The following is a 14,738-nucleotide window of genomic DNA, read 5'->3' as shown; positions in this document are numbered from 1 at the left end:
GTCTTCTTCTTGTACTATCCTACTCAAATGGTCAGCTACCAAGTTTTCTGCCCCATTTCTGTCTTTAATGGTCAAATTTAACTCTTGGAGAAGGAGCATCCAACGAAAAAATCGGGATTTTGACTCCTTCTTGATCATTAGGTATCTGAGAGCAGCGTGGTTAGTAAAGATAGTGACAAGAAATCCAAGGATGTAAGAATGGAATTTATCTAAAGCAAAACCAATGACCACAAATTCCTTTGCAGCTGCAGTGTAATTAATTTGATTGGGCTTTAGGGTCCTTAATGCAAAGCATATGACGTGGCTCTTCTTGTTGACCCTTTGTCCTAGCACTGCTCTCACATGTAGATTGCTAGCATCACACATGATCTCGAACGACATATCCCACCTTGGAGGTTGCAAAATTAGGGTAGTGGTCAGTTTCTCCTTTAAGGTGTCGAAAGCCTCTTGAAACTTTTTGTCAAACTCAAAAGGAACATCCTTCTGCAATAATGTCGATAGAGGCAATGCCAACTTCGAAAAATCCTTGATGAACCTCCTGTGAAAACCGGCACTTCCAAGGAAAGAATGAGTTTCCCTAACACATGTCGAATAGGGGAGGTTAGCAATAACATCCACCTTAGCTTTATCTACCTCAAGTTCTTTTACAGAAACTAAATGCCCTAGCACAATACCATGGGAAGCCATAAAGTGACATTTTTCATAATTTAAAACGAGATTAGCCTCAATGCATCGTTTCAAAACTAGACTAAGGTTATGCAAGAAATCCTCAAAAGACTCTCCATAAACTGTAAAATCATCTATAAACACTTCTATGCACATTTCTATAAAATCTGAAAAATACTCATCATACACCTTTGGAACGTACCTTGAGCATTGCAAAGCCCAAATGGCATACGTCTAAAGGCATACATACCGTAAGTGCACATGAATGTGGTCTTTTCTTGGTCCTCTTGGGCGATAAGGATTTGGTAGAATCCAGAAAAGCCATCAAGAAAACAGAAGAATGGTTTTCAAGCGAGCCATTCCACCATTTGATCTAGAAAAGGGATAGGAAAGTGGTCTTTTTTGGTAACCTCATTTAACTTTCGAAAATCAGTGCACATCCTCCATCCGTTTTATACACGCATTGGCACCATCTCTCCTTTGTCATTCTCTACAATGGTCATATCGGTCTTCTCGGGAACAATGTGAATGAGGCTTACCCACTTGTTATCAAGAATAGGGTAAATGATCACGACCTCTTTAAGCTTGATTATTTCCTTGAGAACAATGTCTTTTAAGTTGGGATTGAGCCTCTTGAGAGGTTGGACCATGGACTTGGCATCTTCCTCTAGAGTAATTCTATGCATGCAAAGGGTAGGACTTATTCCCTTGAGATTATCTAAGGTCCATCCAATGGCCTCTTTATAAGTTTTCAGGATGTCGATCAAGGATTCCTCTTTGGTCGGTGTCAATTCTCTGGAAATTATGACTAGAAGGGTATTTCTTTCTCCCAGGTACATATATTTCAAATAACTAGGGAGAGCTTTCAATTTGGTCCCTTGTACTTGCAAGTCAAACATATCAAAGTCAAAAGAAGGTTAATCTATTTTAGTAGCATGAACAACAATAAGAGACAAGTCATGTGAGTCTATATCAATACATGGAGCAATTAACGTGTTTGCATCATCATTTTCATCATGCAATATATCATCTATAAAATCATGTGCCTCAATCAAACATAAGGACAAATATTCCTCAGGAAATTTCATGGCATCATACATGTTAAAGAAACAACTTCCCCATCAAATTCTACAGACAACAAACCCCTATCTACATCAATTTTTGTTTTACCAATTTTCATAAAAGGTCTACCAAGCAGAATTGTAGAAGATGAGGGAGAACAAATTTCATCCATCCTTAATATGTAAAAATCAACAGGGAAAATTAAGTCCTTTACTTGCAAAAGTACATCTTCAACTATCCCTAATGGTTGGATATAAGATCTATCAACCAGTTGGATGCACACAACAATTTTTGTAAATCATTTAATTTTAGATCCTCATAAACGTAATAAGGCATGAAATTTCTCGAAGCTCCTAGATCTAACATGGAGTGACGGATTACTCTATTACCAAGTGAACATACTTGAATCTCAGCATTTTTCAGGCATATTATGTTTAGGAGAGCAGATATGTTCTTACTTACCACTACTCTTTCTCTTATTGGTACACAACACCTTGAGGAATTTAGCATACCTGGGTATTTGCTGAATTGCATTCAAGAGCGGGATGTTAATTTGAACCTTTTTTAACATTTCGATAAGCTTTTCGTCCCTTTGTTCCTATTTTGGCTATGCTAGCTTGCTAGGAAACGAAGCTTTAGGAATGTAAGATTCAAAAGAAGGTGGCTCCTTACCTTAGATGGTTGTGTCTCAGAACCACCATCATTCTTTTCAGTTTCTTCATTTTTCTTTCCAATTGAAGAGGGATCGTCAAAGGAGGTCTTGGGTGATGGAAGCTCCTGCACTAACGTTGGCGTGGTCTAGTTGGGCAGGAAGCTTCCCAGAACTTTTGTTCTTAATTCGATTTATTGCAGCGACTAGTTGTGTAACTTAAGTCTCTAGATTGGCCATACTTGCTCTGGTCTCTTGTTGATAGGCCTTAGTGTCTTGAGACAATTGGAGTGAGTCCTTCTGCAGCTGCTGGAGTTCCTGTTGAAATTTAAGAGAATTATCAGCAAAAGACTTAACAATGTCTTCTAAATACATACCTGAGGAAAATGATGATGGTTGATTGGAATGGTTAGAACTGTCATGCCCCTGTCCTTGGCCTCGACATCCCTACTTAAGGTTAGGGTGATCACGCCAACTTGGGTTGTAAACTGGGCCTAAGGGTCATACTTCCTCTGGTATCCCCCAACTACATTTACTTGAGCTTGAGGACATGCTTCAGATGCTTACCCAACTACTCCACAGGCTCCATAAGTCTTAACTTGAGCTACTCCTCCCTAGACCAACTGTGTCAAAAGAGAAGTTAAATTAGAAATTTGAGTTTTTAATTCTTTAACTTCTAAATTACCAGATACACCAGTTTCAGTGGCCCTGGGGCCAAAATTTTGGTTATTCTAAGACATGTGAGATATCAATTCTTGGGCCTCCCTGGGGGTCTTGTCAGAAATAGCACCCCCAGCTGTTTAGTCGATTGAATTCCTGTCATTGATAAGCAAGCCAATATAGAAATATTGAATTAGTAATTGGTCAGAAATTTGGTAATGGGGAAAACTATCACATAAACATTTATTGCGTTCCCAATATTTAGATAGAGATTCTCCCACAAACTGTTTTATACCATAAATGTCTTTCCTTGTGGAATGGGCTCTAGAGGCTGGGAATTTTTTTTCAAGAAATTTCTTTTTCAGTTCATTCCAAGTAGTAATTGATCCAGGAGCCAAGTAGTACAACCAATCCTTGGCGTCGTTCTGTAGTGAAAAAGGAAACGCCTTTTGGTTTAGGTTCTTTTCTGTGACTCCATGGGGTCTCATACTTACACAGACCATATGGAAGTCTTTGATGTGTTTGTGGGGGTTCTCCCTTGTAAGCCTTCTGAAAGTTGGTAATAAATTGATCAGTCCGGGTTTTAATTCAAAAGACATCGTGGTTGGTGGAAATACAATACACAAAGGTTGCTGGTCCATGTCAGACTCCACCAGCTCCCTTAAGGTCTCACAAATTTCATCTTCCATTGTTGTGTTTTCAACAATTTATGGAACTTCTTCTCTATGTCTCCTTTGGATTCTCCTCTCCTCTTGGTCTATATATCTACCAGAAAAATAAAATTTGGTCTCTCAGAGGAGCGGGTCATAAACCAAAGGGAAAACTAAATATATATATTTTTTATTTATATAAAAGGAGTTCACAAACTTTCCTAGGCCGATTTGCCAAGTATCCCCGGCAACGGTGGCAATTTTGTTCGGAATCGAGAATCGATGTTGTTACTCAACCCCACAATCGAACAAAAATTATTTATTTTCACCGATCTAAAACTTATACCACAAACATAGCAAAGCGGTAAGATCGGGGTCGAATCCACAGGGAGATTGTTGAATCCATCTAGGCAATTTATGAATTAAAAAAAAAAAGGATTCTAAATGTTTCGGTTTTGATGAGGGAAATTAAACAAATAGAGAAAAGAAACAAGAGCAAGTGCAGAAAAAAAGGTTTTAAATCAAATTGAAGGAAAATCTTGGGATTAGTTTATATGCTTTTTGTTTTCTATCCTTAGGTACTAGTTATTTTTTCCAATTATGTAAATCCCTCAACCTATAGAAATTCTAATAACCCAATTAGCCAATTTTTGATAAAAATTTAAATCAGCCCTAATTCAGTTACAAACTTTTCCTTCTTAGCGATGCCCAAGTTAAAACTGAAAAACATCAAGAAATGGTTCAATTGTCGAGACATTCAACAAGCCGGAAAACCATATCTTGTTGCATGATTTATTTGGGAAAGATTATGTTAGGACCCACATGAACTTGGCCAAAAAAGTCTAGACCTCAACCAAGCGACCCTAATATTTACAACATAATCGATCAACAATGCATAGGCTAGAAAGATTTTGCAAACATGAAATTCAAAAAATCAATTTGTTAGAAAAATTTATTGAATTCAATTAAAAATAAAACAAATCCCTCAAAGGATTCACAACAATTGAATAAAATAAACTAATTGGCCTTCAAGAATTAAGACATATAAACTTTCCCAAGAAAATAATTTAGCCTCTAAAAGGCATATTCAGACTACAATGGTAAAAAAGGAAGAATTGAGGCTAACTATACCAATAATTGCTTAGCAATTTAACTCAATAACTAGAAAACTAGACAAAAATTCTCAATTTTCTCTTTATTCGGGCTTATTCTCGAGTGAATAGTGGCAACATTCAAAGCTGACCCCGAGAATCCTATTTATAATATCCTCGCAACGTCATGACGCTATGGTCAAGCGTTGTAACACTTGGTTGCGTCACGCGCACCCTTGATTCTCCGTTAATGTTCGCAGCATTGCGACGCTCTGGGGAGTGTTGCGACGCTACACTTCTGTGTTCCAGCATCAAGCTTCAAATGTTAGGGGGCGTTGCAACGGTGGCTGTGACTCAACTACGGAGCATCGCGACGCTCTGGGTAGCGTTGCGACACTCCCCTATTCCTGAAGCTATTTCCTTTCAGCTTCGAATAAGCGTTGGACTTAGGCTTGAGATGAGCATTGTGACACTGACNTTCAAATGTTAGGGGGCGTTGCAACGGTGGCTGTGACTCAACTACGGAGCATCGCGACGCTCTGGGTAGCGTTGCGACACTCCCCTATTCCTGTTCAGCTTCGAATAAGCGTTGGACTTAGGCTTGAGATGAGCATTGTGACACTGACGCATGGCAAAATCGTCCTTTTTCTACTCAACTCGATTTTTATGCATTTAGACTCTAATTTTTCTGCTCTTTTGGCTCGATTCTTTTTCTTTTCCATGTGTCGGCTTCATAAGGTTAATTTCCTACAAAATAAGAATATAAAATCAAAGAATTACCCAAATATAGGAAGTTAAGGCTATAAATTTAGCTCTTTTTGAGAGCCAACACATAGTCACGCATTGGACGCATGCTATTGTTCGCCCTTAGGATCAGATTCAGGCTTGGGATATATGAGCTAACACATAATCACGTATTGGCTCAATTCTAGTTCTGATTAATTAGGGTCGTATATGAGCTTGGGAGAGCTCTCTTTGCTCATAAAACATTTACATGTTTAGGCTTAACTTGTAATACTCCCTTGATTGAAAGTTTCTACAAAAGATTCAAAAGACAAATTCTAGTTAGTTTGTTTCTAGATTCCCTAGCAACGACGCCAAAAACTTGTTCGCTGCGTATTTTAAAACGCTCTTATGATCATGAATGCAAATGGAAGTGAATGATAATGATGAATGAAGATGAATGAAGAATTGATCTATCTCTTTGTATAAAAGTTAGATGTTGTGTTGGTGATGGATCTGACGCGTGCACACCTTGTATTGCATACAATTTCTCTTAAGTTTCCTAGTAAGTCTAGGGTCGAATGTAGGGAATCTAGTGTATGCTAATGCAGGAGTTCTTTTCTGATCCAATGCAGAGGGTTCCTACTTAACTGAAAAGTGTTGGTTATTTACACTAAGCTACTAGCACGCATAGAAGAAGAAATAGAAGTTCAGAAAGAGAGAGGTATTTATGGATGAGTGATTTTAAGTATAAGTGGTATGCATTGATTTCCTAGTAGGAATAGCAAGCTTGTGTGAGCACAATGAAGATGGTGCAGATGTTTGTTTACAATCCAAATGTGTGTGCTATGCATTGAAGATTCTCTTCTTTAACTCATACTAAGTTCAACATGTCTCGATGCAAATGCCACACTTAGTCCTATCTCTAGGGTGCATGCGTTGGTTACAAAGAACAGATGAAAGACATGAGCAATTCTATCTCTAAAATTACTCCACGCCCTGACTTGATGCATTCCATAGTTAAATTTCTCTCTCGAGTGATTTAACTACTTTATCACTTTAATCAACTAAATAGGAAGATATAAGCTACTGATTTCATGTTATCATCAAGTCAGAAAGTCAATAAATACAGACAATTTTGAAAGTAAACAGATGTAGAAGTGATGAATGGTTGAAAATAAGATTGAATTAAAGATAAATAAGTTTTTATACAACAATCTTAGTTTAATAAAATAAAATAGTGAATGGAAATGGAAGATAAAAGAGAAGTCAAGCCGCAAAGTTCAATATCTTGTCCTTTTTGGCATGTTTTTAGTGCTTGCTTATAACCAACTTGGTGGAGGAGTTGAGAAAGATCTCTCTATCGAGTTTATCCCAGTAGCACCTTTTGATCAATGGTGAATAGTGGTCTTCCCTCCTATTTTTTCTTGTAGATGGTAGAGAGCTTCTAACTACTAGTTACTGTGAAAATTCTAACTCTCTAACTCTACAATGTCTAACCCCTCTTCTTGCAGATGGCTGCCCTTTTTATAGGCAATCTCAACAACTTGGTGATTTGACTACATTAATTTCCATACCCTAGGACACTGCCTGGTATTTTTGATTTGTTCAAATGCCATCAGTCAGATGCTCATGCTTGCAAGTTGTGATTGAACATGAATTGCACGTGCCAAATGTACCTTCCATGCATTGAGTAGTTTGGAATACATACCCCTTACGTTGGCTTGATCTGCAACCCTTGGTAGATTTCTGTGATTCCTTCGTTAATGTGCATTAGTGAAGCAATTTTTACTTAAAAAGATACTTTTGTATGTTTTTACTACATTCATGAGATTTCATGCATTTTTTCCTTCATAATGAGTGCAGTTACATCACTAAAGATCCTAATTATTCCAACTTTGAGAAAACAATAGCTTGTATTTCTATAAGTTATCCGCAGCCTTGGCCTTCTTGCCCTTTTGGGCAACCAACTGGTGGGTTAGCTTTCCCTTGGCCTCCCTGCTTCTTCTTCCACTTTTTAGTGTCGAAAGAAGAGGGTACAGACTTAGTTGCAGAGGTTGAACCTCTTTAGAGCTTCTTTGAGGATGAGGCAACATTTGCCTCACCCTTCTGTTCCTTGATTTTCATCAAGGATTGATGAGTGTGTAGCTCGTTAAGCATAGTGGTTAGGTTTTTGTCAATCCTGTTCATAACAACATTGCTACGGAACTGTAGGAACTTTCATGTAAAGTTTCTAGGATGAAGCTAACCTGACTGGCTTCATCAGTGATAGACCATTCATCTCCGTCACATTAAAGTGGACCATAATGTTCAAAACATATTCTCGAACAGAGGCCCCCTCTGACATTCGAGAATTAAAGATGTACTTGAGCGTACCGTGCTTGAGCTGAGTGGATAATTGTCCAAATATTCCCTTCAAGGATTCTATGATCTCACAGGTAGTGAGCATGGGTTCATGCTTCTTGGCCAGGACCTCAGATAGGTTCGTCAAGATGTACACTCGGGCCTTTTCATTTGCCTGGACCCATCGCTCATATGCCTCCCGAACATTTCGGGTGGCATTGGCAGGTGGGACTTAAGAACAATTCCTCAATGGAGACAAATCGTAGGCTATCAATTATTCAAACTTTATTGATAGTGTTTTCTCACGTAGCATAGTTATCGCTGTTAAGTTTATCGGTACCAAGAATGTTTAAAGTAGCGGATGTCATTTTGAATATTGTTGAAACATACAATTTATCTATATTAGTCACACAACCATTATCCACTTTAAACAACATATCAATTTAGCAAAATAATTTAATTCACCCTATGTGACATCTATTGTGCAATAATGCTTTAGTGGGGAAGGGTAAAAGCCATCGTAGGATGAATCGTTGCCCCTTCACTGAATTAAGACTATCTCAACCAATAATTACACCAGAACAACTCTTGTTCCTATAATTATTAGTCATGGTCCAGAAAATTGTTAATTAGCTTAACATTTTTCTTGTAAGTGTAACCCCTCATTTTAAATTCTAAAGTTCTGTCTCAATGAGCCAATTGTTAAATTCAGGAAGCAACCAGCGGAAGCAAAACAAGATCTTTAAGCATTCTAATTCATTGATTTTGGCTACAAACTAAGCATGCTCATAAACTAAAAACAGAGTTTCAACACTAACCTTTGAAGTACCTTTGATTCACAATCTTCAGCTACTATCTCTTTCTTCTTTGGATGTGAACCACTACAAGGTCTTCCTTACCATCCTCTTGGTGCATTGGATTGAGTTGCGAGACTCAAAATAAGCTTGGATTAAGGGAATAAGAAGAGAAGGTTTCTGGTTTTTGACAATATGAAAAACAGTTCTTCAATCATTATTTCTCAGCAAATTGCAACTGATTGCATGCCTAATTTCCATTCAGACTTCAAGATTATATTGCCTGATCATCATGCAAACTCGTTTGCTGCATGAGATCCAACACCTACTTGCAATTTCAGGTGGATTTGGAAGTGCAAATATGACTAAGAAACTTGCTTCCTTAGTGGGAAAATTCCACATTTGGGATTTTCCTATTTCTCATTTTCTTTTTAAATTTGAAATTCGATTTTAAAAAGCAAAAACTTGATTTCAGTTTTTTATTTCATAACTAAAACTAAAATTCTTTATTAATTTTACAACATTAATTCAAAATTAATTTTCTTAATAAAATTAGTAATTAATAATTAAATAATTTAATTAATTTTAAATAATTTAATATCAAATATTAAATTAATTTAACACCAATTCCACTACTATGAATCTCTGTTCATGAATTTAATATCTAGATCATATTTAAACATTAATCGATTCTTTAATTCCGTTTAATTCCAAAATTAGACGGTAATTATATCATATATAATTACTAATTCCCTTAATTCTAATTTGAACATTTCAAATCAACTTATCACACTACTCTAAGGCTAATCCGTTCATGAGTTAGTAGGGGGACCTAGTGGACCTACAGATCATGGGCTCCAATGATTCGAGATTAATTGGCTAAACTCTTTACACTGAATTAACCCTCATTTTTTAACTACTGGTCACTCCACTAAAGTCCGTAGTTACACTTCCCTCACTGTAGATATATTGTGTCCACTCGATATAACCATGATTAGTAAGTTAATCCTTCACGGGTTATTCAAATAACGGTTGGGTCAAAAGGCTATTTTACCTCCGAGATTACCTCTTGTTCTTTAAGTCCCACCGATCCTCTAATGAACAATTGGTTTGTGATCCGATCATCAAACTGAGTCTCTCTCTGGCCAATGAGAGGGTGGAGCCCCTTGTTCAAGACTCGAAGTCAGCACTTGAGGGAACAACATCTCTACTATCCATGAAAGCGGGTAGGAGTGAATTCCATCCTGCACCCTATGTTCCCAGCTATCTACCCAGTCTTACTCCTGAAATAGGAAGCTTATTGAGTCAGCGTTATTGAGCCAACTCTCACTATGAAAAATCTAAAGATAATCACAAATAAACAGGAGTTCATAGTTAGCTCAGGATTAAGGTTAATTTACCTAGGTCATTGTTTACAAACCACGAGTGTTAGGACATAAAACCCAACACCAACCATGGGAAAAAACTAATTGGGGTAAAAATTAAGGCAATCATATACATTTCTGTAGTTTGAATAAAAAGTCATGCAAATGCCATCCGTAGGGGGACACAAGAAGAGGTGCCTCCAGGTCGGGTATGAAAGTTTACTCCAAACTAATCAAAGAGACTGTGGGATGTGTTGACACACGTCCTGCTCCTACTTACTATAAACACTCTCTCAATTTACCTTGATATTGACCTAACAATCACCACCCATAGGGGATACAAGCAAAGGTGTCTCAAGGCCAAGTGTAAGGCTCACGGTGTGAAATTTTAGGGAGAAAATGATAGGAAAAATGAAGTATCATATACCTAATTTTTCTGCCACTGAGTGTTCTACCTAGGGTTAATTAACTTAGAAAAATATGAATAATTATTTTTACTATGTGATTGTTTACTTTGCCTAATGTAACATTTACTTTGGATCGCTACAAGAAAAACCACCTTTCTTGACGTTTGCAATTTTAAATACTTGACGTTTTTTTAAAAAATAAATGTCAAGAAATAGGTGATTTTAAAGAAAAATGTCAAGAATTGATTTTAAAAAGTGAGGGTTGTGCTTTTTTTTTTTTTTTTGGAAAATACGACGTTTTAAAATTTTCAAATTCAATTACTGGATTTTCAACGTTTAAAAAAACGTCAAGAATTGTAGAATATACAGAGTAGTATTGCAACGCTAAAAATTAGCATTGCAACGCTACGTATTTTGACAGAAAACGAAAAACGTGCACACCTCACGCAAGCAGCATTGCAACGCTCTCAATAGTGGTGCAATGCTACGGGTTTTGATGGAAAAATTGCGCGCTCTTCAACAGCGTTGCAACGTTATCAGATAGATTTAAAAGAAGTTTCAGCAGATTTAATCGATTTTATTCCAAATACACTCGAATCACTTCCTTTTGATGCATCTTTATTGATGGACTTTCAAAGATAGGGCTTCATCTTGATTTTCTTGTTTAGATTAAGTTTAAGTTCTAATTTTCTTGGTTTGATTAGGCTTAATCTTGATTTTCTTGTTTAGATTAGGTTTAAGTTTTAATTTTCTTGGTTTGATTAGGCTTAATCTTGATTTTCTTGTTTAGATTAGGTTTAATTCTTGATTTTTTTTGGTTTGAGGCATGAAGTTTCAAAGTTAGGGCTTGATTTTCTTAGTTTGAGGCATGAATTTTCAAAGTTATCGCTTGATTTTTTTGGTTTGAGGCTTGAACTTTCAAAGTTAAGATTTAATCTCTCATGTATATTCTTGAATCTCATAATAACTCTTGTTTCATATTGTTCTTGAATGAGATTGAATTTTAGAGTACTTGCCAAAGTTGGGATTGCCACTTGGCCAAAGTTAGGGCTTTAATTTTAGAGAACTTGCCACTTTTCTTTAATTAAATGCTTGCCAAAGTTAGATATGTCAATGTGTCTAATTCATTAGGGCTTTATGAACTAAGTAATGCTTTTTCAAACTTGGGTTCAATTTTTAGTTATTGGAATTAATATATGTTTAGCACATTAGGGCACATGCACATCATGGGTTCAATTTTTTAAGGTTCGATTAATCTTTAGGTTCAATTTTTTTTATGTGTTTGTCTTTGTTCTTTAATTTGCCTTGAGGTTCTCTGATTTGTCTTACTTTCTTGAGGTTGGAATTTTGTAGAGCTAGAAATGACAAGTTGTATGCATTGGGAACTTGTTTGTTTTCCACAACTTGTTTTTGAAGTTTATCATTGTTTGTCATCTTTTCTTACTAGATTTACAATCATGGATAAATCATGGATGCACAAGACTAGATTATCCAAAGATTATGAATTAGGTGTGGAAAACTTCATAAAATTTGGATTTTCTAATACAAACAACTTCTATATTCGTTAATCTTGTTTGAAATGTTGGAATTGTGAAAAGCATAGTAGCAAGGATATTATAGATCATTTATATGTCAATGGAATTGATGAATGTTATAAAATTTGGTTTTGGCATGGGAAAAGCCTTCCTAACTCATCATTTTGTGGAGAATCTTCTAAGTTTGACACCCATATGTATGAAGAGACATGGTTGAAGTTGGAAGTTTAAAAGAAATTGTTGAAGTTGCTCATGAAGAATATTCAGTAGATCCGAATGGATTTGAGAAGTTGCTTAATGATGCTGAAAAACCATTATACGAAGGGTGCAATATTTATGTTATAAATCTTTTGTAGGTTATATGTATATTTATCTTTTGTAGGTACTTGCACTCATCCTTTATTGATTCAAAGGAAAGTTCACAACGCACTTTTGTAGATCCATCTCTCATTTCCTCTGGACATAACTCTCAGGAAGTTAAAACTCAAAACCTGTGTAATATACTGATGGTCTCATAAGCAAACCAATTAGTTCTTACTCCTTTTAATCCTGGGTGAGTTAAAACACGTTTTGTTTTTATCAATTTCCATTAGTAATAAAAATACTAATTATATTTTATTAACTAATGATCATTGGGCACTACTTGCTATAAATGTCTACGATGATACTGTGTACTACCTAGACTCAATAAGGATAACATCACGGGTAGATATACGATATATAACTGCCACGTAAGTTAACCTTTTTCATTTGTAGTGTTTGTTTTATAGTGTGCTTTATTTTAGAATAATCTATGGTTATTTCTTGATAAATAGGGCAATTGCGATGTTTCAATCTCAAAAGAATATTAAAAAAATGCTTGAAGTAAACCTTATGGAGAACAGTAAAGGCAAGTATAAATTAACAATGACTACTTATTCATCATATTAAGTAGACATCTAGTGCGTAAGGATTACTTCATTCTTATTTACTGATTTTTTCTATGTAGTGTCCTCTACAAGTTGGGAGCACCGAATATGGATACTACGTCATGAGGTATATGAGGAATATTGTGACCAAAAGAAGCATTGTCATCTCAGATTTGGTATGTTATCGTTATTTCGACATTTCAAATAGCATAGAGAAAAATAGAATCCATTATAATATTTGGATTTTATGTTTATAGATTGATACAAGGAAACCGTACTCACAAATCGAGTAAAATGAGGTACGGATAGAGTTGGCTAAACTTTTAGGTTGCTACATGTGATCGGGGTCATTTTGGATGGATTTACTTCATATCCATATAGGTGTAAATATCTTTTGGTATTGTTCAAATATGCACGGGGGCGGGGGGGAGGGGGAGGGATACTTTTGGATTGGTACATATATGGGTAGATGGATGGTTTTGTTGATAGAAATTTTGGAAATGTATTTTCTGAAACTGTTCATATTGGGTTGGCTGTTAGAATTATGTTTCTTATATTATGTTGGAAGTGTCCATTTGACATGACTGTTAGAATTATGTTCCTTAAGTTGTATATATTGACAATGTTAAAGAATTTCAGTTTTATAAAGACATATTGGTGGTTTTTTGTTGATATATAAGTTTGTCAATGCGTGTATATTGTTTATTTGATTGATGAATTTATGTTATATATATACCAAATGTGGTTGTTATATCAAAATACAAGAGCAATTATAGGTAAAAACGTCAACATTGTAGATTTTTCTAAAAAAATCCCAAGCAAATTTCTTGACGTTTTTCCTTGTCAAGAATGTCCATATTCTTGACATTTCAAAAGTGTCAATTGTCTGTGTTTCCTTATGTTTTTTAAATGTCAAGCTCACAAAATTTCTTGACCTTTTTTTCTTGTCAAGAATGCTCATATTCTTGACATTTCAAACATATCAAGTGTCTGTGTTTCTTGACATTTTTTAAATGTGAAGTGTTACTTTTCTTGACGTTTTTAAAACGTCAAGAAAAGCAACATTCTTGACACTAGCTTCCTTGACGTTTTTCAAAAGTCAAGAAAAGTCATTCTTGACATTTAAAAAATGTCAAGAAACACTATTTTTGTAGTAGTAGATAATCAAACAATATTGATTATTGTTCATTAAACTCTATAATAAAGTTTAATCATTCATTGCATGCTTGTAACAAATCTATCTAATTCATCTTCAAGGTCAATTCCCAAGTAAGGGTGTTCCATTTTCATCATCTTAAATACCCCAGCCCAGACAGAATCGACCTTAGATAAAGGTCCCTCATTGATACATTATTACAGATTTAATCTTTTAATATTAACCAATTTAATCCTATTAAATTGATTAAAAGATTAAATATATTTCTAATTTTATTATAAATAATGTGATCATAGGTCTAAAGTGAATCATATTTTAAACTATTAAAAAAATGATTTTGTACCTATGTGAGAATGCAGTTCATTATTATATATTTTAATTTTTAATTTCATTTATTTAAAACTATTATACAAAATAAATGAAATAAACTAAAACCTAGGATTGCATCTAATTGACATACTTTGGAAAAGCGGTAACATTTATAAATTACCTAAAATAATGTCATACTTTATGCAATCTCATTTTCATTACTTAACATACATAACATTTATATACTAAAGTAATAAAAAAAATTTTAATAACATACATCCATACATTCTAACTATATTTTATAACAATTATAATAGAAATGATGTATAGTAATGTTATTAATGCATGAAATCATATATTATAACTCTTATATTATATGATGCATAAGCATGTTATTAATTAAATCATGCAACTATATTAT

General features: G+C 35.1%; 1 protein-coding gene across 1 annotated transcript in view; it reads right to left on the bottom strand.

Annotated features, from left to right (window-relative positions):
* Positions 1–2,799, bottom strand: part of LOC120089086 — a 3,566-nt gene extending 767 nt beyond the window's left edge. The window contains exons 1-5 of the mRNA XM_039046512.1: positions 2,755–2,799; positions 2,620–2,695; positions 1,646–1,696; positions 1,125–1,549; positions 24–900 (exon numbers count right to left, since the gene is read on the bottom strand). Of these exons, the coding sequence (XP_038902440.1) occupies positions 24–900; positions 1,125–1,549; positions 1,646–1,696; positions 2,620–2,695; positions 2,755–2,799 (1,474 nt within the window). The remainder of the gene's footprint in view (positions 1–23; positions 901–1,124; positions 1,550–1,645; positions 1,697–2,619; positions 2,696–2,754) is intronic.
* Between the last annotated feature and the right edge of the window lie 11,939 nt (positions 2,800–14,738).

Source organism: Benincasa hispida, chromosome 10, assembly GCF_009727055.1.
Source record: "Benincasa hispida cultivar B227 chromosome 10, ASM972705v1, whole genome shotgun sequence".
NCBI lineage: Eukaryota > Viridiplantae > Streptophyta > Magnoliopsida > Cucurbitales > Cucurbitaceae > Benincasa > Benincasa hispida.
The sequence above is the reverse complement of the archived record's forward strand: the minus strand, read 5'-3'. Positions and strand labels throughout refer to the sequence as shown.